The sequence below is a fragment of the Pisolithus orientalis genome (assembly GCF_024613125.1).
Source record: "Pisolithus orientalis strain OTSU chromosome Unknown F5J12scaffold_46, whole genome shotgun sequence".
Lineage (NCBI taxonomy): Eukaryota > Fungi > Basidiomycota > Agaricomycetes > Boletales > Pisolithaceae > Pisolithus > Pisolithus orientalis.
In genome coordinates, this window is record NW_026260827.1 from 127,095 (window position 1) to 147,887 (window position 20,793).

The 20,793-nt window shown below is 46.1% G+C and overlaps 6 protein-coding genes across 6 annotated transcripts; 2 read left to right on the forward strand and 4 right to left on the reverse strand.

The window, feature by feature from the left end:
• Positions 1 to 248: 248 nt before the first annotated feature.
• Positions 249 to 1,477, reverse strand: F5J12DRAFT_785980 (uncharacterized protein; the record flags this gene model as incomplete). Its single annotated transcript, XM_051743340.1, has 9 exons — positions 249 to 347; positions 401 to 500; positions 563 to 606; positions 659 to 732; positions 787 to 818; positions 865 to 967; positions 1,181 to 1,247; positions 1,301 to 1,315; positions 1,403 to 1,477. 9 exons carry the CDS (start codon positions 1,475 to 1,477, stop codon positions 249 to 251), a joined length of 609 nt encoding a protein of 202 aa, XP_051595904.1.
• F5J12DRAFT_428597 (uncharacterized protein) lies at positions 1,356 to 2,666 on the forward strand. Its single transcript, XM_051739383.1, has 5 exons — positions 1,356 to 1,358; positions 1,417 to 1,765; positions 1,824 to 2,111; positions 2,183 to 2,377; positions 2,431 to 2,666. The coding sequence occupies exons 2-5, from the start codon at positions 1,713 to 1,715 to the stop codon at positions 2,555 to 2,557; spliced, it is 663 nt and encodes a 220-aa protein (XP_051595905.1). The 5' UTR covers positions 1,356 to 1,358; positions 1,417 to 1,712; the 3' UTR covers positions 2,558 to 2,666.
• An 81-nt stretch (positions 2,667 to 2,747) lies between these two features.
• On the reverse strand, positions 2,748 to 3,900 carry F5J12DRAFT_858624 (uncharacterized protein). Its single transcript, XM_051746775.1, has 4 exons — positions 3,460 to 3,900; positions 3,322 to 3,406; positions 3,068 to 3,270; positions 2,748 to 3,008 (listed from the first exon to the last, which is right to left on the reverse strand). The coding sequence occupies exons 1-4, from the start codon at positions 3,793 to 3,795 to the stop codon at positions 2,775 to 2,777; spliced, it is 858 nt and encodes a 285-aa protein (XP_051595906.1). The 5' UTR covers positions 3,796 to 3,900; the 3' UTR covers positions 2,748 to 2,774.
• A 112-nt stretch (positions 3,901 to 4,012) lies between these two features.
• On the reverse strand, positions 4,013 to 5,101 carry F5J12DRAFT_726716 (P-loop containing nucleoside triphosphate hydrolase protein; the record flags this gene model as incomplete). Its single annotated transcript, XM_051741743.1, has 3 exons — positions 4,013 to 4,604; positions 4,659 to 4,864; positions 4,925 to 5,101. The coding sequence occupies 3 exons, from the start codon at positions 5,099 to 5,101 to the stop codon at positions 4,013 to 4,015; spliced, it is 975 nt and encodes a 324-aa protein (XP_051595907.1).
• Positions 5,102 to 5,620: 519 nt separating this feature from the next.
• On the forward strand, positions 5,621 to 6,589 carry F5J12DRAFT_726660 (uncharacterized protein; the record flags this gene model as incomplete). Its single annotated transcript, XM_051741742.1, has 3 exons — positions 5,621 to 5,677; positions 5,742 to 5,953; positions 6,013 to 6,589. The coding sequence occupies 3 exons, from the start codon at positions 5,621 to 5,623 to the stop codon at positions 6,587 to 6,589; spliced, it is 846 nt and encodes a 281-aa protein (XP_051595908.1).
• Positions 6,590 to 19,056: 12,467 nt separating this feature from the next.
• F5J12DRAFT_726637 (ankyrin repeat-containing domain protein) lies at positions 19,057 to 20,607 on the reverse strand (the record flags this gene model as incomplete). The annotated part of the gene is made up of 2 exons (XM_051741741.1): positions 19,057 to 19,377; positions 19,609 to 20,607. Coding segments are annotated over 2 exons (1,320 nt in total), but the record flags the coding sequence as incomplete, so codon positions are not given.
• Positions 20,608 to 20,793: the final 186 nt, after the last annotated feature.

The window sequence follows — 20,793 nt, forward strand, 5'->3', positions numbered from 1 at the left end:
ATGCCACTGATAATGACTCTCGTTGGAGCTCCAAAGTGCACCGTTTCGTTACAAGGTAGGTGCGTTAAAAATTCTGTTCGTTTGTACAGGACGAGTGCATGACGTAGTCGGACATGAATGACCTCAACTTGCATGCCAAACAACTGGTCAGTCACGCTCTGCACTCAGCACATCTTCCAATGCGATGTAATCTGGCATGATGAAGTGTTATGGCGAATTCTGATCGGTAGTTCCTGAGACACTCACCTTTACACGCAGTCTTGACTATGTCTCAACGCTTCTGTCTGGGCTGCTTCAACATCTTGACCGACTTCTATAACCTTCTGGTGTTTCTGGACTGCCAACGACTACGATCGCAAGTGACTGTGAGTCGACATGAAACGCGACTGTAACCGCTCACAAGTAATTTCTGTTGTTTCTCAACGATGGCTACCATCACAGCACGTATCTTGTCTTCCATGACTGTGGTTTGAGCAAGGTAATTTTGATAGGCTTGTTCGCTGACGTGTGGTCCTATCGAGTTAGACTCCCGATGACAATTCATGCGCATATATGCACTTACATCTTAACGGTGACTTCCTCCATCGCAGCGCGTTTGCCACTTAACTGTGCTGGGGTCAGATTGGCGAAATGGAGATTCATTCGTGAGACCACTAACATATCCATTGAGCTCAGTTCGCACAGCTTGCAAAACCTTATTCTCCCTTTCTTGTTTATGTTTCTGCCAGGAGACTACGCAAGCTGAGTTAATAGATCGGACTCTGACGAGAAAAACTTGGCATGCACCTTTGAACTCGGCGGCAGCCTTGGCGTACAACCTGATCTGTCGCAGAACATCTGTCTCGGGTTAATCGTGATACGTACTCTAACTCCTGGTCCTCGGTATCCTGCAATCTGCTTGATTTGAATGATTGAGCGCTGTGATCGTCTCCGTTCTTGGCTGAAGGAATAGCGCGGATGCCCCTGACTGATATTTTGGATGGCATCGTATCGAGTTTGAAACGCGTGTCTGAGTCGCGTTACATGTGGTCACGGGACAAGACTCGTCAGGATGGTAAACCAACACTCGAATCCGGAGTCGTAGGTGGTCCCTTCCTTTCTACTGGCGGGAGCGGCATAACTCCGTCTTAGCAAGTTTGAGTGAGTTAACCGATATCACCAGAATTGCTTCGCAACCCACACCATGATGTTCCCATTACGACGACAGCCATGATGAGGATGACGACGAAACGCGTAATACACCAGTCCTAACCAAGGGTTGAGTACAGGTTACAGATGATAAGGCATTCAGCTAACTCACCTCATTTACCTGTGTCTGTATCGCAAGAGGTCCACCCCAGAAACGGCGACATAGATTGGTAAGGCAGAGTAGAGGTGTCCGAAATCCGAAATCAGCACTTACCTTGTCGGGTTCAGCAACGGTTTCGCGAGAGGTCCTCATCGTCAGCTCACAAGCTGCTTCGAGGCTTGTCCACATTTCTGTTGCCCCTGCGTCGCCACCTCTGGTGTCTCTTACCAGTTATGTGTATCTACCCAACCATGGGGCACCTGTTGCCAGTACTGGGTTGCATCTGTTACCACTGTGCCGCCACCTCGAGTCGGGCATCTCGTAACCTTGCTTCTCTGGCATCCTGGACATCTTTTGCCTCTGCTTATACCGCCGCTGCGACCGTGCCCTTTTAGCTGCAAATGGAAAATAATTCTGGATACTAATGAACGCATTTTTTTTAGCAACTTGCCTGCTCTTTTGGACTTGTTTTTTTAAGTATGTATGTCGGGAACTGTGCACTCTTGACATCATCCTAAGTCTTTATTAACCCCAGGGAAAGGTGTCGTGACTCGTCGCCTTCGAGCAACGTGGTGACGATGCCATTGTCACGCTATGGCATTAGATCTAGATGGGATGGGAACGTTGACGATGAGGGACCGAAACGGAAGTATATAGTACCAGCGACAGCGAGGGGAATGGGGTGTAGTGGCCCTGCCAGACACGATATCATTTCATCAGAGTTGCCAGTCGCCGCTAAAGAGCTCACGTACCATTCAACTCAGTCGAGGCACTACCCCTGGTGCATCGTCGTTGCCATGTTCCCCTCATCATCGACCACCTGGTAAGCCCGTGCCATGGCTGGCTATTTTTTTTTTTTTGCGATGACGATCTCTGTCTCTAACTTTGCCGTAGCCGACTCTATACTCCTATCGTTGTTCAGGCGAGTTATCTACCATGCCCCTCTCGCGGTATCACACGTACGGACCGTGATCGTTGCCCTCTCACAACTTCTCAAACGTACGTAGCCCACCAGTGGGGTCTTCATGACCACTGTTCGTTGTCTGGACGTCGTACCATAACGTTTCAGCAGTGTCTCGCCTTTAGTTCGTACGTCCTGTGCACTACAACTTCTCCACAAGTGCTGACTGTACTTTGCTTAGCATTGCAAGTATGTATGAATCGTTCGATGGGCAGACCAAAGCATTTGATGTGGATGCTAGGTGGATCTGCTGTGTTCACAAATGTCATGACATACCTCCCGACACGCTCATCATTGATACTCCGTAGCTCTTCTTAATACATTCTCGGCGGTATGGACTTCGGTTCGACTAGTGTGTCAGTATGTGTTCAGTGGCCTCGTATTCGAGACTCGCAGGCGTGTCACATTTTATCCTACTCACGTCGCTCCTCTGTTAGGGTGATTGATGAAGTCAACACTAATATCAACCATGCTTATAGTATACTACACATGCCAGGCGATAAATAACAAATCAACAAGAATTGCTCAAAGAGTAAGACTCGAATCTGAAGTTGTAAGTAGTTCCTTCCTTCCGACTGGGAGCGATGGCCGGGAGCGAGGGGAATAATGCCGTCTCAGCTTTGAGTGACTAGATGTAGCCATGACCGGATGATTTGTTGTCGGGAGCGAAGCAGCTTGCATCTCATCTACTTCACAATAACTTTGGTCTTTCTCAATACTTTGAATTGACCCACGTAGCTCTTGGGAAAGATTTCGATACTAGGTGTTTAGCAATGTCAGTTACAAAGTTTGTCGACAACCCTCGAATTGGAACTCACCGCCCCACAATACGACTCTAGAGCGCGGATGACGGATGACAAGTCGCTCCTGACAAAGTCATTGAAGCCATGCCCTGATATCGGCTGACGGGTAACGTCGCCCCACGTTCGGACTCGATCGCTAATGCTCGTCCACCACTCAATTGTACAGTTCATCTCCGCGAGCACCAACTTCATGACTCCGACAATCGCCTGCAGAACACCTGTTTAAATTAGTTAGCTATACGACTCAACCGAACATAGACGTCTTGTACTGAAGTATTTCCTCCCACCAGGCACTAGCATGGTTAGCACAGTTCTTTGCTCTGCGAGTAGAGCGGCCCGGTACTCGCCGCATTTCTTCCAACAAAGTATCAGCATATGGATGCGCAGAACGTTGTAGCAGAGCTTACCTTTGCCATGGTTATGTGTGTGTCTCTCCAACTGCGTTCAGTATCCTTCGTGGTATCTGCAAAGTGGCTCGCGAAGTTCTGCAGATGACGTGGGTTTCGCAACTGCCCCAAGCTATCAATTCCATGCTGTGCGTTATCAACACTGTTCCCTATGATGCTAGCGAAACTCAAAGTCCAAGTGCTTGTGTAATTCACTATATCATCGCGGGTAGGCATCATCTTGCGGATACTCGGGATGCGGTCTGCCAAGTGGAGGAGCTGGGTACAGTTCGTAATATAATCTGCTTGGGAAACAAGAAGAGGGGCTACTGCAGGCGGTAGAGGCCTTCCCCACATTGGATCGTTCCAGTAGCAAGGACAGCCACGAAAATCATGCGGGGCGTAAACTCTGGGACAATTCGGTTATTTCGGTTATAATGTCCTTTGGCAAAAAAAAATGCGTACTCGTTTCCCCTTGGATGGTGGTGACCAAAATTGGCACTTGAGCTCCTGGTCGGCAGAAAACTAAATCACTTTGTCAGCTCTTATCGAGAACGGACAAAACTTGAACTCACTACTGGTCACTAGTGCCAGAGCGACGCTTCAGATCTTCAAGCTGCTGTTTCAATTTGTTCGTTGACAGCTCCAGGTCCCTCTTCTGCAGAGCTATTTCATCTTTAGTCAAGGCAGTTGTCGCTGATTTCAATTCCTCCTCCAAGCCCCTTATTTCTGCAGTGTGCTTCTGCAAGATAGCACGGAGCTCACTCTGGATCTCGGCTCCCGCTGTAGTCTCTTCTAGAGTTCTTTGCTGGTATAAGAGCTCATGAACGATTTGAGTGGTCATACGCTCCTGTGTGCATAGGAGGTGATCGATGATAGCCGATGCAGATGCCGGTGTGCCATCGTGGCGGTACATAGCAGCGCCCTCGTCTAATAAGGGCTTGAATAGGGTCTCACTGGACCGTAACTCTTCCTCGCGGCGCTTCCCATCTTCTGGTGAAACCTTGTCCCACATCGTCGTAACGATGACAACATTCTTCAGAGAATCTTGTCCACAAATCTTGTGAAACATCCTGAGATTCTGTCGCGCAGTACCTCCCATTCTGGTATCGCTTATCCGATGCATGTAGATGAGACCAGCAAGCATGGAACGCTTCTCCTCCTGCCTAATGCAAACGTGTCAGCAGCGAACGCAAAACAAAACTATGTCACACTCTTACACTAGGAATGTTGCGATCATGGATAGGACGTCGATATCGGTAATCCCCTCTCGGGAGTCGTCAAAGCCAGGAGTATCCACGAGTTTAAACCTGATACCATTGCCGTTGTCCAACTCGATTGGCTGAACCCTACTCGTCTCTGACTGTAGGCTATGTCCGATCCGGATGACACTAGACGATCCCGGCGGGACAAAACTGTTAATAAACTGAAAATTTAACAGCGTTTATTGACGAGTATCCTTAGCACCTCAGGCTGGAATGCCTACCGTGGATTTTCCGGATCCAGTGGGACCCATAACTCTGTACCGACTGTTAGCTCGAATGCAATCGAACGCACATTTCAACTTACGCAATTGTTTTAACTGACATGATAAACTGGAGGTCTGAGGGTCGGGGTATAAAGGTCGTCGCCGACGACCATTGGTTATATAGCACGGAAACATATTCGACCGCACACGTTGCCCAAGCAAGGAGAACTTTGCCGCGCTGCACATTGCGTGGAGATTGATCACCCTATACTGGCACATCGTGGCGTGTGCCATGCGTCAACTTCATCTCGGCGATCTCCTGCAATGATCGGAATCTGATCACAAGCAAGGACATCTTCGAAGCACACACAAACCCACAGCATGATGACATCCAAGCTTGAGCGCTTGAACGCTAGTGTCATCCAAGCGCTAATCATTCGAATGAGCGCTGATATCGGAAGTTTTGTCTGTAACCCTATCTTCAACGTTCGCCACGCACAAACCTGCAGGTTGGCAGGTAGCGTCAGGTAGCGTCATTTCCACGATACCAGCGGAGGAAGACACTACCCCTTGATAAGAGATGCAATATATATACAACTGTGCTTTCCGGCCATCAACTCCCAACCCAAGTCACTATATCATCACATTGCTTTACCATGGCTAATGAACGAGTGATCGTGTAAGTGTACCAGCTTCGCATCTTAGGCTTCATCCATGGAGACTGAACTTTGGAACAGCATTATGGGCCCCACAGGAACGGGGAAATCCTCAGTAAGACCTACCACATTCTAATAGCGATGCAGTTGAGGCTGACTGCAATTTTTGGTATTTTTAGTTTGTCCGCAACGCAGTCCCGCCGGCATTGTCCAGTCGTATCCATGTTGGACATAGCCTCGAGTCTGAAACGAGCGAGATTCAACCCATCCAGTGGGTGAACAACGATGGTGTCAAAATCAAGCTGGTGGACACTCCTGGTTTCGACGATTCCCGTGAAGGACTGACTGATACTGATGTCCTCAAAATGATTGCGACTTTCCTGGAGAAAGAGTAAGTTTAATATCTTTCAGAGCCGTCCACTCACGGACACCCTATAATTTTTGTTTTAGGTATCGGGGAACCATGTCAAGAGTTACTGGTCTGATTTATGTGCACCGGATCGTTGACACTCGCATGGGAGGCAAGTCGCAAAATAATCTTAGAATGTTCCACAAACTTTGTGGCGAGGATTCACTGAAGAACGTTTCCATCATCACGACGATGTGGGACAAAGTCACACCGGAAGAGGGACAACAACGCGAACAAGAATTGCGATCGGGGCATAATCTTTTCAAGCCGCTACTGGACAAGGGTGCTGTATTGGAACGTTATGATGGAACACCACAATCTGCATCGAATATTATCGATTACCTTCTACGCAAGGAATCCACAACCGTTCAAATTGTTCGCGAGCTCGTAGAAGAGCAGAAGCCTCTGGAGGAGACCGCAGCGGGTGCTGAGCTTCGCGGCGTTATCAATGCGCTTTTGGAGAAGCACAAAAAGGAAATATGTGAATTGCAAGAAAAGATGATGCGTGAAATGGCGGAGATGAGGAGAGAGATGATGGTGGAGAAGAGTAAAGCGGAGATGGAGGTCGCACGGTTGCGCAAGCAGCTTGACGATCTGAAACGGGGTGTGGTGGAGTAAGTATTCACATGTTTGTATGCTCGTAAGGCTATTAACCTCACTTCGGTGATAGTGCCCCTCCAGAATATGATTCGGTGCAGCCAGAGGATGCTAGGAATGATAGACGTCCTTCGCCGGAACCGGAGAATTGCAACTTTCTTTGCCCACCGCCTCAACGTGGAAGTATCGCTCAGTGTGCCACCCTCCTAAAGCAGGTCAAGTATAAGAAAGCTTCTAATGTTTCAACGTATCTCAACCCTCGGATCCTAACCTTCGCCCACGAATTAGAAAGCAGTGTTAAATTCGTGCAGCAACGGCGGTCTACATTGCAATTAACTTTGGACTCCGGCAGCATCCAGCACCTGCAACGAAGTATGAAAGATTTTCCTGATCTTCCCGTGCAGGCCCAAAATGTCTGGGCAGAGGCACGGGAAAGCATGGATTTTGTAAGCCACTTACAATTTACGCATGAAGCGATTGACCTTTTTTTTTTTTTGCAGGCTATCGGCGACGTTGTTCACAATCTGCGTAAGCCTAAGTTTCGGGCCTTTAATGGAAATGCGAAAAAGCTTCATGGTGAGTTATATCCATGTCAATCTGGGCACTCATGACATGAAGTCAGAGTTCGCGTGCGGTGCTGTTGAGACTATGAGAGCAATTGCCCGCGACATGGAAGTTGTCGAAGACTGGTGGACCCCAATCATCCACGACAATAGGGAGTTGGAAGATGCAATTGACCGCATGAGAACAAGGACGGAATTGGATAACAATGTCAGGGCCCTGTTGAGACGCACCCTGCTACCTCTAAGGCTGTACTGTAACGCGGTGAGTACGAACAATTACGGGAAAGCGGGATACAATCTGACGGATCACCATAGTATGCAAAGTCTGCGGACGAACTGCGTACTGCAGCTCGAGAGATATAGCCGGCACACTTCACGGTGTGCACACCTGCACTAATTACCCCGACTGTTCAGGTTATATCCAAGTATTCATCACTTCCACCCAACAATAGTCTGTATTCGCATACTTGCATTGCCTACACTAATACTATCTTGTATCTGCCTGGCTTCATTCTCCTTACTGGCCATAGCTGGTCTATGTAAACTACCTGGTGATTCGGTAACAATCCGAATTACGTTGGAGCAGGGCCCTGCAGCATAGTGGTGGCAGCACATTTCGTTTCATTACGCCATGCAGGTGACAGAAGCTTGCCGCATTGCTGAGACCTGAAGGCATGGTTCCATAGATTCCTTGAGCACTGGTTCTGCGAGGTGGAGTGTTTATCTGTGCGCTAAGCCCTCGCCACTGGGGAAACTCGCAGCCCGCGGAACCGATCGTGCATTGATTGGTCCCGGACTCCGGATCCCCAGCTACAACTTGCAAATGTCTCTGGCCTTCTCTTCTGGGCCAGCTAGGAACCACTTTCACGTGGGTCATGGTTCAACGAAACTCGAGCTGCGTGTGGTTTGTTCGGCTTACACTGCAAAAAAAAACCCAAACTATGTGACTCGAGAATTTACCACGGATCTGGAGGTTCGTCAGAAATTCTACACCCATCCTTCCTCAGTCCGTCATGGTGCAGAATCTCTCTAGGACCTCTGGATCCTTGCTAGATTCTACTCAGATCCTTGCTCAGGACCTTGCTGGGCTACTCTTAGACGCAATAATAATGTTACATAATTTTATATCTCTCGTATGATCAAGTTGGTTGCGAGAGCGCATCCAAGTCCCCTGCGCAGTTGCACACTGATCGACATGCATGTCAACATCAAGCGTTGTGAATTGCCAACAATTCGAGATCAATGGAGAGCAGACATTGTGCTACCATATTCTGAAAACTGATCAGGAGATATAGAAGAGAAGGACTCTAGTGCCAATCCATGTACTACTTGCTCGGAGTGCACAAGCATGACTGATGGGTACACGCACACGACGAAGACATTGCAAGAATGATTCCAATCTAGAACTAGCTGTGAGTGCACCGACGAACCATGTGTTCCCAAACTCACTGACAGGTCGTTACCACCGGAAGGCGACTTGTTAAACAATGTTCCAAATGTTAGGGGTAATGTGTGCATTCATTTCTTTTTTATGTGTAAGTTTGTTTCATTTGTATCCTGGATATCATCCATAACTCACAGACTGCATGTGGAGATTCATTTGTGCACGACCCAGAATTGTTTCAACCACCTCAACCTCACCATCTCCAAAGTCATCGTCTTCCTGGGTGTGCTTTCGCTTCTGATCAGCATTTTGGTACTCACCTGCCGTTTGCATATACTTCCCGCCTACAGCGCCTTTTCTAGCTGTCAGTGGATAATTTTATCTATGACCACTGCCCTCATACTCAGGACCCAGGACCCAGCGGTCGCTCGCATATGTTTTACGACCTTCACAAGACCATCCACATTCACTGGCTCACCCAGCTCTCCAGCTCTCCAGTCAAAGCACAGCAACATCTTATTCAAGACAATTTGACTGCTTGTTGGTTTCGTTTTCAGCCAATATCAGGTGAGTAACGTTGAATTTTAACACCTTGTTTTCATTATAGAGGACCTGAATATACTTCTCAGCCTTCTATTTGTATTCAGGAAACATTTTTTCGAGCTGCTCGCTAGCAGAAACTGCCACATCGAGACACTGAAGGTTACTCATGATTATGGGTGATAGTACGCACAGAGAGCCTGTGATGTTGGAAATACTGGTTAACGGTGTTTCTCATTACTGGTTCTAGACTTGCTTATTCTATGAGTGTTACTCATATGATGTCATGCTTTATAAGTGACTCCACAATGACATCACTTTACTCCACTTGTTCCATAACATTCTATTCTATTCTTTACTATACTTAGTAGGTAGTATGGTTACTTACCATATGTGTCACCTGGCCTGTGTGCATTCCTACATGTATATAAACTTGGGGATTTCTACCATATCCCCTCAGTGAATTCACTCTCAGTTTTACTGTTCTATGAGCCTCAACAGCTCTACTACAAACTGTTTATTTCTCAAGTTCTATCCAATCATAAAGGCAAGTGCTTGGTCTTAGCTCTTGCCCTTTTCCCCTTTGTCCTTGTTCCTCTGCCAATAGGTTATGAGCCCCGATGTCTAACTGTCAGTGTGCTATTGTCTTATGAGCATTTACTGATCTCTGGTGATGGCCATATCAGCATGCCATTCGATGGCCTAGATGCACTAGGATGGAGCTTAGTTACTTTCATTGTTTCGCTTCTTGCAGCTTTTTATCAAACCATTTTCTACCTATCACTTGGAGGATATGGATCTTTTAGGGAGTTGTATGTGGCCTCAGTCACTTTCTGGGTTGCTGCTCTAGCTGGACCTATCTGGTGTGATCTTTACCTTTATTGGGTAAGAGTGTGCATCACTGCTGCCATTGGAGCAGATCTTTGCCTCATCTGTGATGGTCTTTGCCCTCCTATGGTTGAGGCTCTGCCTCCCAATTATCTCTTCCATGCTATTCCTGATCATGATGATGAAGCCGACCTCGATCCCATTCCACCATACATGGTTGAAGGAGGTGCCAATCTGCCTCCACCTCACTGTGAACCAACTCCTCCTCTGGAGCTCATGTTGGCATTAGGTGACACTCTCGCTCAGGCTAATGCCTTGATTGCTGAGGTCAATCTTGCTGTCAACAATGACATTGCTGAGTTCAATTTACTTTAAAGAATGGAATCTTATGTGCTTCTTTCTTTCAGCATGTCTCTTGTTATCACAAAGTGTACCGAAATCACTGCCACTCACACATGTGACGGCATGTATCAGGGAAATAAGTGGAGAGAGGAGTATGTGAAGAAAGTTGTGGAATATATGGAGGCATTATATGTTAGAGAGTGTTCCAACTGGAGATATGCAGTCCCTAGTAGCAGGAGTTTCTTTTTGTGCCTGCAACCTTTGCTAGCCCATGTCCCTCTCTCCCAGATTGAGGTGACTTGGGATGGCTTCCCAACTTATCCAGGCCTCAACATGCTGTTCAAACTTCCTGGAGTCCATACTGCATTCCATGGCTACCTTACCGACTTCACCCCCAAAATCTCCTTCCTTTCCTTGCCTCATGCCATCGCTAACTTCAATGGTTGTGACCTTCCTAGTCTAACCTATGAAGATCCTGCCCTCTGGACTGTTCCAGCCTCCACAATTACTCATGACACATTTGTCTACCTCTACTACAACTGCCACCCTCTCTATGTCTCAGGGAACCCCTTCAGGGAGCTTGTCCCTCCTCTCAGGGTTTGGCATGAGTATTTGGAAGGCCATTACAGAGGGCTTTGGCGAGAAGGAATCACTGATGTTGACTCTATCCCACTCTACTTCCACAAACGTTGACCCAGTGGTCATCTCTTCAACCTCCAACTATTGGAGTTCATCAATGCCTTTAAGGCATGTGGAGATTTGGATGAAACCAGAACTGGTTACGACAAGACTTGAGGTACTATTTGGTACCTTGACTCTACCAGTTACAGAAGATTTGTTTACTGGCCAGGAACAAATGCAGTTCTGGCTGATCTTGAATGTGCAATGGCCTGTGACACTGGGTCATCTTACATCAAACCCAGATGTTGTGGACTACTTGCCAACACTCTTGCAAGGTCTCGCACAGCTGCTGAAACTCACCGCCTGCTATCCTCTCCCCAGTACCATGGACGTACTGTATGCATCTGCTGGCCAGTTCCTAGAGTATCCTGATGGATCTCTCAACCCTGCTCTAGATAGTTCCTATAATCGTTTCAAAATTTTAACTTCTAGAGAATACAGTAATCACATTTATGGCTGGTTCCCTTTTCCATATTCTTGTCAGCCTGAATGGTTAGGATTTTCAAACCCCCATGGACTTCATGAAATGGGGTGGTCGTTTCTTTCCTACCATTACTTCCCTGACTTGTGCTTTGATTTTCTCAAGTACAATGTTCAGTGGAATTCTCACATCGCTGATTGGCATTATGCTGAGAAAGGCATGGAACCAGAGCCAAAAATAAAATACTGATCACCATGGAAACATTGGAACAGGCCTGGACAAAAATCCTGCACATGCAAATGCCAAAAGTGTATGTGTGCTATCCTCCAAGATAATTTCAATCCTGGACTCACCAATCCATGAAAAACTTTCCTATATGACCATCTAATCCTTGACATCTATTAGAATGTCTTCTGAAGGAGGTCTTGGAAAGAACATCCTGAAGCTCAACAGGATGAACTATGCAGTTTGGAGTGTTATGATGAAGGCATACTTTCAAACCTTAGGGGTTTGGGGGATCATTTCTGGAGTTGAAGCATTACTGGCTGACACAGATGAAGCACATGTCTGGAGAACTTCAGACTCTCATGCTCAAGGGTGCATCACCCTTTACTGCAATCCTATGATCGCTCTCTCTGTCAACACCCATGCTACTTCAAAGTTAAAATGGGATGACCTCGAGGCTAAATATGGCAAACCATCTACCATGACAATGTTTATGGAGTTTCAGTGACTCCTCAAAATTCAAATCAAACCCAAGGATGATCTCATGGCTAAAATTGCTGAGATCAATATGCTATTCAAGACCATTTCTGGTCAAGGCATTACCTTGGATAATAAAATGAAGTCACTACTCCTTGTCCATTCTATGACAGCCTCCTGGGACCAAGCTCCCACAAATATCTTGTCATCCATCGATCCCGCACAACTTGAACCTGATAAGGTTATCCCTCATATGAAAGAATTATGGTCACATTGTTCCAGACAGTCATTATTACCAAGACAAATTGGAGAAGCCTCTGGCTCCTCCTCTACTACTATCAAAAGGGAATCAAATACCCTTTTATCTTGCATGAACAAACTGCCCCTCTGCAATATTTGTAAGGGCTTGCATAATACTCAAGACCATCATGGTGGTGGTAATTCTCATGGCCATGGTGGACGTGGTGGACATGGAAATAGGGGACGAGGGGGAGACTCCTATCAGCCTTACCCTCAGAACCAAAACAATCAGCAGGGTGGTTCATCCAACTGAGGACAAAACCAAAATCATCACCATGGCAAGGGCAAAGGAAGGGCCCAAGCCAATGAGCTTGACATTCCTGGACAAGGTGCTGAGGAGTTTAATCTTGCATCTATCAAAGAAGTCCTGGAAAATTACCCCTCTGATGTTTAAGAAATTGATGCAATTAATTTCTGCTGTCAATCTCTGGAATATTCTCCGGATCAACCACCTGTTACCACTTCTCCTGATATGGAAACCACTCTCGGTTCCTATACTATTCTCACTTCTTGGGAACTTTCTCCTGAGTTAACTGCTGAGGATATTGAAATGGCCATGGAACATGTTGGACATGTTCTGACACTACCTATTCAACCAGATGGTACACTCTTGGAATGGTATCAGGAGGGGATTCAGAACTCCTTCATTACTGAAGTTGAGTCAGTGACTCCTTGTGTCAACATACTAAGATCTAATTCTCCTTGCTTATGCACTATTTGCCTGTGCTCCTATCACTCAGCCTCGACGGGTTTCAGAATGGGTTCATCCCTTCTGGAATCCCTACAATGGGAGAGCCTGGATCCTCTATCGAGGAGGATTCCATTTCCCTCTTCTGAGTCAAGAACTGGGGCTGTATGTAGCCCATCCATCCAACCCAAGGATGGAGTGGGAGCTACCAGCTTGGCTAGTGCAGGTGTGGCAGGAGAGAGGAATTCTGCAGATGATGTCTCACAGATTGTTCAAGGAGACAGACATTCTACCAAGTCTTCCTGAAAATCTCGCAGAGGAGTTACAGTATCACTAGCAGAATTTCATGTGAGTGTACCAAATCTGAGGACTTATATTCACCCTCATCCATTTATTTGTCTTGATGTATTGGACTTTGACTTTAACCTGGAGAATTCTGTCAGTGGTTATCACCCTGGCAAATTCGACCGCAATGAATATGATGCTTTTGACTGTTACCCATGTGACATGTCAGCCAACATCACACTACCAAAAGGCAAGTCTATTTGGATGCTTGACTCTGGAGCTTCACATCATGTGACTCCATATTGCTCTGATTTTTTGTCATTTCAAGCTTTTACCACTCCACAGTTAGCTAATACTGCAGGAAAACAAAGAGTCAATATTATAGGTGAAGGAACTGTAGTGTTGCAGCTAGAAAATGGCTCCACTCTTTCCTTGGAAAATGTTGTTTACAGCCCACAATTTTCGAAGAGATTATGCTCTCAAAATATGCTTCTAGAAAGGGGATATGGAAGGGAAGCAACTTCATACAATGAAGTAATCCGAACACCTGACAGCCGGATTTTAGTTGAAGCATGATTAGCTTCACCTAATTCACTGTTACATTGGTTTGTGGGAGTTCTGCTTCCACCCTCCAATGCTTTTTTGGTCCTTTGCCCAATGGTCAAATTAGATGCTGAAACACTCTGGCATAATCAACTAGGACATCCCGCCAACAACATAATGCATCACCTACGTCAATTGGGTCTTCCTGATATTCCCTTACATGGGATTCAGTCCTGCAAGGGTTGTGCACAGGGAAAAATGGCCTCTGAATCTTTCAAGCCATCCTGGAAATGTGCAACTCATCCTCTTAAACTCGTTCATGCCAACTTCTTAGAACTTCCCATTGAATCCTACTTTTGCTCCAAGTATGTTTTAACACTACTTGATGACTACTCTTCCTTTGGCTTCTGCATTTATTTGCAGAATAAATCAGACACATACCAACATTTTGCTGATTGGCTTCTTGCTATGCAATGCCAACTTGGTTATGAATTGGGTACTCTCCATTTGGATTGAGGGGGAGAATTCATGGGAAATGCTTTCAAAGCACTCCTCACTTCAAGAGGAATTGGTCATCAGCTTTCTATAGCTGACCAATCACAACAAAATGGTTGAGCAGAATGATTCAATAGAACTATCCTGGAGAAATCTGGAGCTATTTGTCATCATGCATGCATTCCAAAGAAATATTGGAACTTTGCTTTTGACTGTGCACTCCATGTGTACAACAGAACACTGCTCAAAAGGATTCAATTCAAGACACCAGCTGAACTTTTCACTGGCAAAATTCCAGATATTTCTTATTTTCACACATTCGGTTGCAAAGTATATGTTTGGGTTCCAAAAGAACAGTGAAAAGATAAATTGGATCCACATGCAATCGAAATGATATTTTTAGGATACAAACCAAAAACAAAAGGCTATTGATTTCTTTATGGCCATAAGGTCATTTTATCTTGTACCACCAAGTTTGTAGAAGACTCCTTGCCATTCTGTTCTTGTTCGGATAATAGACAAAGAAAATCTGATACCTCAAGTGACCCAGATTCTGATGACAACCAATCATCTGGTTCTAGCGATTCTGGTGGAAACCTACCAGATTTTGGGATTGATCCTCCCATTCTTGGACCTCATCCAATCCAACCACAGAATCCACAACAACCTCCTTATAATCCAAACCCACAGCAGGGTGGTCAACAACAAAACAGACCAGCTATACCTCCTCCCAGATCACACAGAGCACCTGCTGTTCCTCCCAATCTTGTTCAACACCCTCACCAACCATATCCAGTTCCTGGTGATAGTAGAAATCTTTGAAGGGCACACCTGGAACAAGCTGAACAAAGGGAACCTCATCCTAAACACAGAATAATCCCTGTTACTCAACCAGACAATATTTATGGAGCTAGACCTCCAGTCCAAATCAAAAGAGATATTCACAATAATAGAGACACAGCTCAGGAGTGGATTAGGAATGCTGAGCAACATGCTCACAATACTAGGGAACAACAAAGAGTCATAACAGAAGAAAGGAGACCTCTGTCACCTCAAAGACCACAGGCTCCTCCTGTTCCTCAGGAATGGATTTCACATCCTCCTACATCTCCCTTAACTCCTTTACCCAAATCCACTACTCCACCTGAACCTGAAGCTGGTCCTTCTCAAACTGCATGCATTGAAGAAGAAGAAGAAGACCAAAAAGGGTATTTCACAAATACCTTTGAATTCCTTCTTGCCACACATGTCAAGGAATCTCCAGAACATTACAAAGACATCCTAAAACTTAATCCAGAACCCCAAAAGAAATGGTTTGATGCTATGAAGGATGAGATTAAATCTATCGAGGAGAGAAATGTTTGGACTCTCATGGATCCAAAACCAGATTGCAAACCAGTCAAATGCAGATGGGTTTTCACTATAAAAAGCAATGGTTGCTATAAAGCTTGTCTTGTGGCCAAAGGTTTCACACAAAAATTTGGAACTGACTTTGAAGACACCTTCTCATCAGTCACTCGTTTTGAGACAGTGTGAATTCTTCTATCATTCACTGCTCAACAAAATTGGGAAATGAGCACCTTGGACATCAAAACTGCTTTTCTCTATGGCAGTTTGGATGAAGAAATTTATATGGAACAACCTGAAGGCTTCAAAGTTAAAGGTCAAGAGCACAAGGTTTATCAGTTGTTGCATGCTCTCCATGGATTGAAGCAAGCAGCATTAGCATGGAACAAAGCCCTTCATGCTTCCCTACTTCACATGGGCTTCATTAGATCTAAAGTGGATGCAGGGATTTATATTTTTAAATCCAATGCAGGCATGGTCATCTTTCTTGTCTATGTTGACGATGGTTTATTTTTAGGATCTCATCCTAAACTACTAAAAGCAAAGAAAGATGAGTTTATGAAGAAATGGGAATCTAGAGATCTAGGTGAATGTAAAGAATATCTAGGTCTACAGATCCACAGAAACCATGCAAAGCACAAGATCTACCTGGATCAGATCCCTTACATCAAAAAGGTGATCAAACAATTCCAAATGGAGAATGCACATAATGTTCACACTCCACTTCCTTCTGGCTACCAACCGAAGAAATCCGAAGCTTCCTATCAAGCTTCTTCTTCACTTCATTCCCAATATCAATCTATAATTGGATCTTTACTCTATATGGCCTTGGGTACTTGCCCAGATATTGCTTTCACAGTTATTTGCATGTTGCAATACATGGCCAATCCCACAGAAGATCACAAACAAAAAGCATTACATATTGTCAAATATGTTGCTTCTACTCCAAAGCTTGTGCTTTACTATTCTGGGACCAAATCTCGCATCTTCAGATTTGCTGACTCTGATTGGGCTGCCAATGTGGATACTCATCATTCTACTACTGAATATACCATGTTTCTTGGCACCTCCCTTATCTCTTGGCGATCATGAAAACAAAAGACAATTGTGCTTTCATCAACTGAAGCCAAGTATATGGCTTTATGTGACTCTGCCTGACAGATTAAATGGCTAAATATGCTTTTTAATAAACTAGACCTTAAAACAGAGAAAACTATTCTCTACTGTGACAATATGGGTGCTTGCTTTACAGCTGAGAATCCTGTCTCAGATGGTCACTCAAAGCATATTGATGTCCAGTGGCACTTCATTTGCAAATGTGTCCAGGATAGTCTTTTTGCCATTGAATATATCCAAACAGACCAACAAAAGGCCAATGGATTAACAAAATCTCTCATGTGGCAGAAATTCAAAACAAATCGCTCATTGCTCGGTCTCATTACCTTACTGTTCTAGAGTGAGGGGGAGTGTTGGAAATACCAGTTAACGGTGTTTCTCATTACTGGTTCTAGACTTGCTTATTCTATGACTGTTACTCATATGATGTCATGCTTTATAAGTGACTCCACAATGACATCACTTTACTCCACTTGTTCCATAACATTCTATTCTATTCTTTACTATACTTAGTAGGTAGTATGGTTACTTACCATATGCGTCACCTGGTCTGTGTGCATTCCTACATGTATATAAACTCGGGGATTTCTACCATATCCCCTCAGTGAATTCACTCTCAGTTTTACTGTTCTACGAGCCTCAACAGCTCTACTACAAACCATTTATTTCTCAAGCTCTATCCAATCATAAAGGCAAGTGCTCGGTCTTAGCTCTCGCCCTTTTCCCCTCTGTCCTCATTCCTCTGCCAATATGTGATCCTCAGTGTCATGTTGCCATTGCCAAGTCAACCAGTTATGGGCGCATAAAATATCTTGTTCTTTGTCTGTAGTGTGCTGTGCGACGTTGTGAACATGCAGTGAATGATCCGCAGCGGCGCAGAACGACCAGCTGGCCTGGGATGGTTGGTACGATTATCATACCAAATTAGGAAATCCATCCAAATACCAATTAAATAACTGGTGATAAACGTCTACAACCTCTGAATTCTACATGAGACGGATCCGTGTCGAACCTGCGTCGGACCACCGAAGAATCTGGTAAGATTGAGACCATCCGAGTCAAATCCGAGGTGGACACGAACCTCAGCAGGATCTCCCTCGAATCTATTTAAAATCTGAGGGTTCTTGCCACATCCGTCACAAACATAATCTGGCTTTTTTTGCAGTGTTAGTGCCACGTGGCGGATGTCAATGAAAATTATTAACGGCTTGCGTATCTGGAATACCACGTTGCGCCCAAGAACCGAACGATGCAGTACAGATTACCCCATTTTCCAATTCGGACCAGCTGCTGTCCGTGAGGCACGCAGGCATGAACTAAACCCTTGGACCCGCATCAGAACGTTCCAGTGAGGGTTGCCATGAGGGGTCAACGTTGCCATCGGCGCTTGTTTGCGGTGACCTGGTGCTTGCTTAGAGGGAACATTTGAACATTGTCGGGAACACTACGATGCATGGCGATCACTACTAAGTACATTGGGACATCGACTAAACGGACCCATAGCAGCCTGCGCTAAGCACGAACGTGCTCAGCGCCAGTGAGCTCAGCACCGTGATCAAGCAGGTAATTGACAACCTTCTCGTATCCGCGCTGATTAGCAAGCTCAATTGGCGTGAAACCTGCGTCGTCTGGGAGTAGGTAATCGCACCCACATTCAACAAACGTTCGTGCGATGTCTTGGAGCTGTCGCACGGTAAGAAAGTCCCGTCTGCCCAATCGCAATAGGTGGTGTAGTGGATTTTGGCCCTTCCCGTCGCGCGCGAACACGTTAGGTTGTTCGAGTGTTCTGGCATGTCGCGCAAGAGCGCTTAATATGTCGACTAGTGGATTATCGAAATGGATGAGAAGAGAAGCAAAGCAGGACCGATGTCCCACTAATTTTTTCGGATGACTGAGAACACTAGAAATAATGTCATTCGGGAGACGTGCCCCCGCATCCAGCAGAAACTGGACTGCGTGGATACTTCGAAGGACAGCGTAGTGAAGGGGAGTTTTGCCTTCTGAATTTCTTGCGTTTACGTCACAACCTGCATCGACTAGCATTCGTGCCATCTCTATCGCGTCTTCGTGTCCTGGCCAGGTCGAGTGGAAAAGTGTGTGCAGAGCCGTATCCTCGGTGATCGAAGTTGCCAGCGCATTCGCACGACGTTCGAGGACTAGATGAAAGCATGCCAGTCCCTTGGTATGAAGGATGATGTCATGTGGCACTTGCGTGGAATCGTGCTCCAGCAAGAACAACACGACCGATGTAAGTCCACGAGAGCAAGCGAGGTGCATAGGCGTCTTCCCATGAAAGTTAGGAACAGAAGTAGGACAGCCAGCTTCAACGAGAAGCTGTGTTAACTTGACGCAGGTATCCTCTTGAAGCGCTGAGGCACTGAGGCATCTGTGCAAAACTGAATGTCCGCTGTTATCCACGGATGTAACGTTTGCTCCTCGTGCCAAAATATGACGTATCACAGAAGCGAATCCTGAGGAAGCCGCAAGATGTAGGGGAGTCTCTCCGAGTGAATTCGCCAGGTCTATAGGGCAGCCCGCCTCGGCAAGAAGCAGTGCCGTTTGCAAGCAGGCGTCCTCATTGTACCGAGAAGCGGTTGTGAGACACCAGTGTAACGCAGAATTGCCAACATTATCAACTAATGTCACGTCTGCTACCCATGCCATGAGAAGACGTATGACCGAGGGAAACATCCGACCGGCCGCGAGATGCACTGGTGTCTCACCCTTCGAATTTCGCACATCAACGGGGCAGCCTGCTTCAAGCAGAACTTGTACGACTTCCACGGTGTCCCCGAGGCCCTGAACATAAAGGCATTTGTGCAACGCAGACGCTCCATCCCCATCAAGGCTCATGGGATCTGCCCCCCTTCCTAGCAAGAACTCGACCACTGAGAAAAACCGACGACGAGCTGCAAGATGTAGTAGCGTCTCATTAGATGAATCCTGCGTATCGATAGGACAACCTGCTTCCACCAGAACTTCCACTATACCTAGGACTTCAAGTTGATCGCCACGGTCCAAGCATTTGTGTAAGGCACATGCTCCCCAGTTGTCGAGAGTAGCAGGATCTGCATCCAGTCCCAGAAGCAGACGAATCTGTGAGGCAGTGCCAGAGCGAGCGACAAGATGGAGCAATGTCTCGCCAGCTGAATTACGCAAGTCGACGGGAAAGCCCGCTTGGACCAATAGCCATGCAGTTTCAAAACGATCTCCTTGCCAACCGTCAGAAGATAGGAAGCACTTGTGCAATACTGAACGGCCGTTTTTATCAAGGTGCATGACAGTCGCCTGAAATCCCAGAAGGAGGCGTGTGGCCAGCTTAAATCCGCGGGAAGCGGCGAGATGCAACGGTGTCTCTCCTTCCGAGTCCTGAATATCTGCCGAGGCTCCTGCTTCAAGTAGAAGTAACAATAGTTCCTTCCGAGCTTCTCCGAAGCCATGTGTTTGAAGGCACTTGTGCAGCACAGAAACTCCGTGGTTGTCAGTGTAAGAGATATCTGCGCCTCGATCCAAGAGAAAACGGGTCACCGCAGTAAATCCAGAGTAAGCTGCAATATGCAGAGGTGTCTGTCCTTCCCAATCTTGTACGTCAACAGGGCAACCTGCTTCAACAAGAAGTAATATTAATTCCAAGCAGACTTCCTCTCTGTCACATGCACGTATGCATTTGTGCAACGTGGATTGTCCCCATTCATCCAGATAACCAGCATCCGCGCCACGCCCAAGGAGAATATGGATAAGTGAGAAGGACCAGTGGTCATGACAGCATATGCGATGGATGATATCCTCTCGTACAATCGGCATCAGGGAACATAGTCTTTCTACGAAGGGCAGCGTGAGCTGCCCATTTGCAGAGAGAGCGAAGGACACGGGATCAAATTCTTCGAAAGTGACAGAACCATCCTTGAACGATGCAGATGGCCACACCAGATCCTGTCCCCTCCTCATTAATTCTTGCACTACGTCAAGTCTTTCGCCCTGAATTGCATA

What these genes read in the sequence shown, in the direction of transcription:
- F5J12DRAFT_858624 (XM_051746775.1), bottom strand. Translation starts at nt 3,795, where the DNA reads ATGTGGGGAAGGCCTCTACCGCCTGCAGTAGCCCCTCTTCTTGTTTCC. An exon ending in CACACATAACCATGGCAAAG is followed by an intron (nt 3,407 to 3,459) that starts GTAAGCTCTGCT and finishes CTTTGTTGGAAG; the next exon opens with AAATGCGGCGAGTACCGGGC. An exon ending in TGGTGGGAGGAAATACTTCA is followed by an intron (nt 3,271 to 3,321) that starts GTACAAGACGTC and finishes TAATTTAAACAG; the next exon opens with GTGTTCTGCAGGCGATTGTC.
- F5J12DRAFT_428597 (XM_051739383.1), top strand. Translation starts at nt 1,713, where the DNA reads ATGAACGCATTTTTTTTAGCAACTTGCCTGCTCTTTTGGACTTGTTTT. An exon ending in TTTTGGACTTGTTTTTTTAA is followed by an intron (nt 1,766 to 1,823) that starts GTATGTATGTCG and finishes TATTAACCCCAG; the next exon opens with GGAAAGGTGTCGTGACTCGT. An exon ending in CCCTCATCATCGACCACCTG is followed by an intron (nt 2,112 to 2,182) that starts GTAAGCCCGTGC and finishes ACTTTGCCGTAG; the next exon opens with CCGACTCTATACTCCTATCG.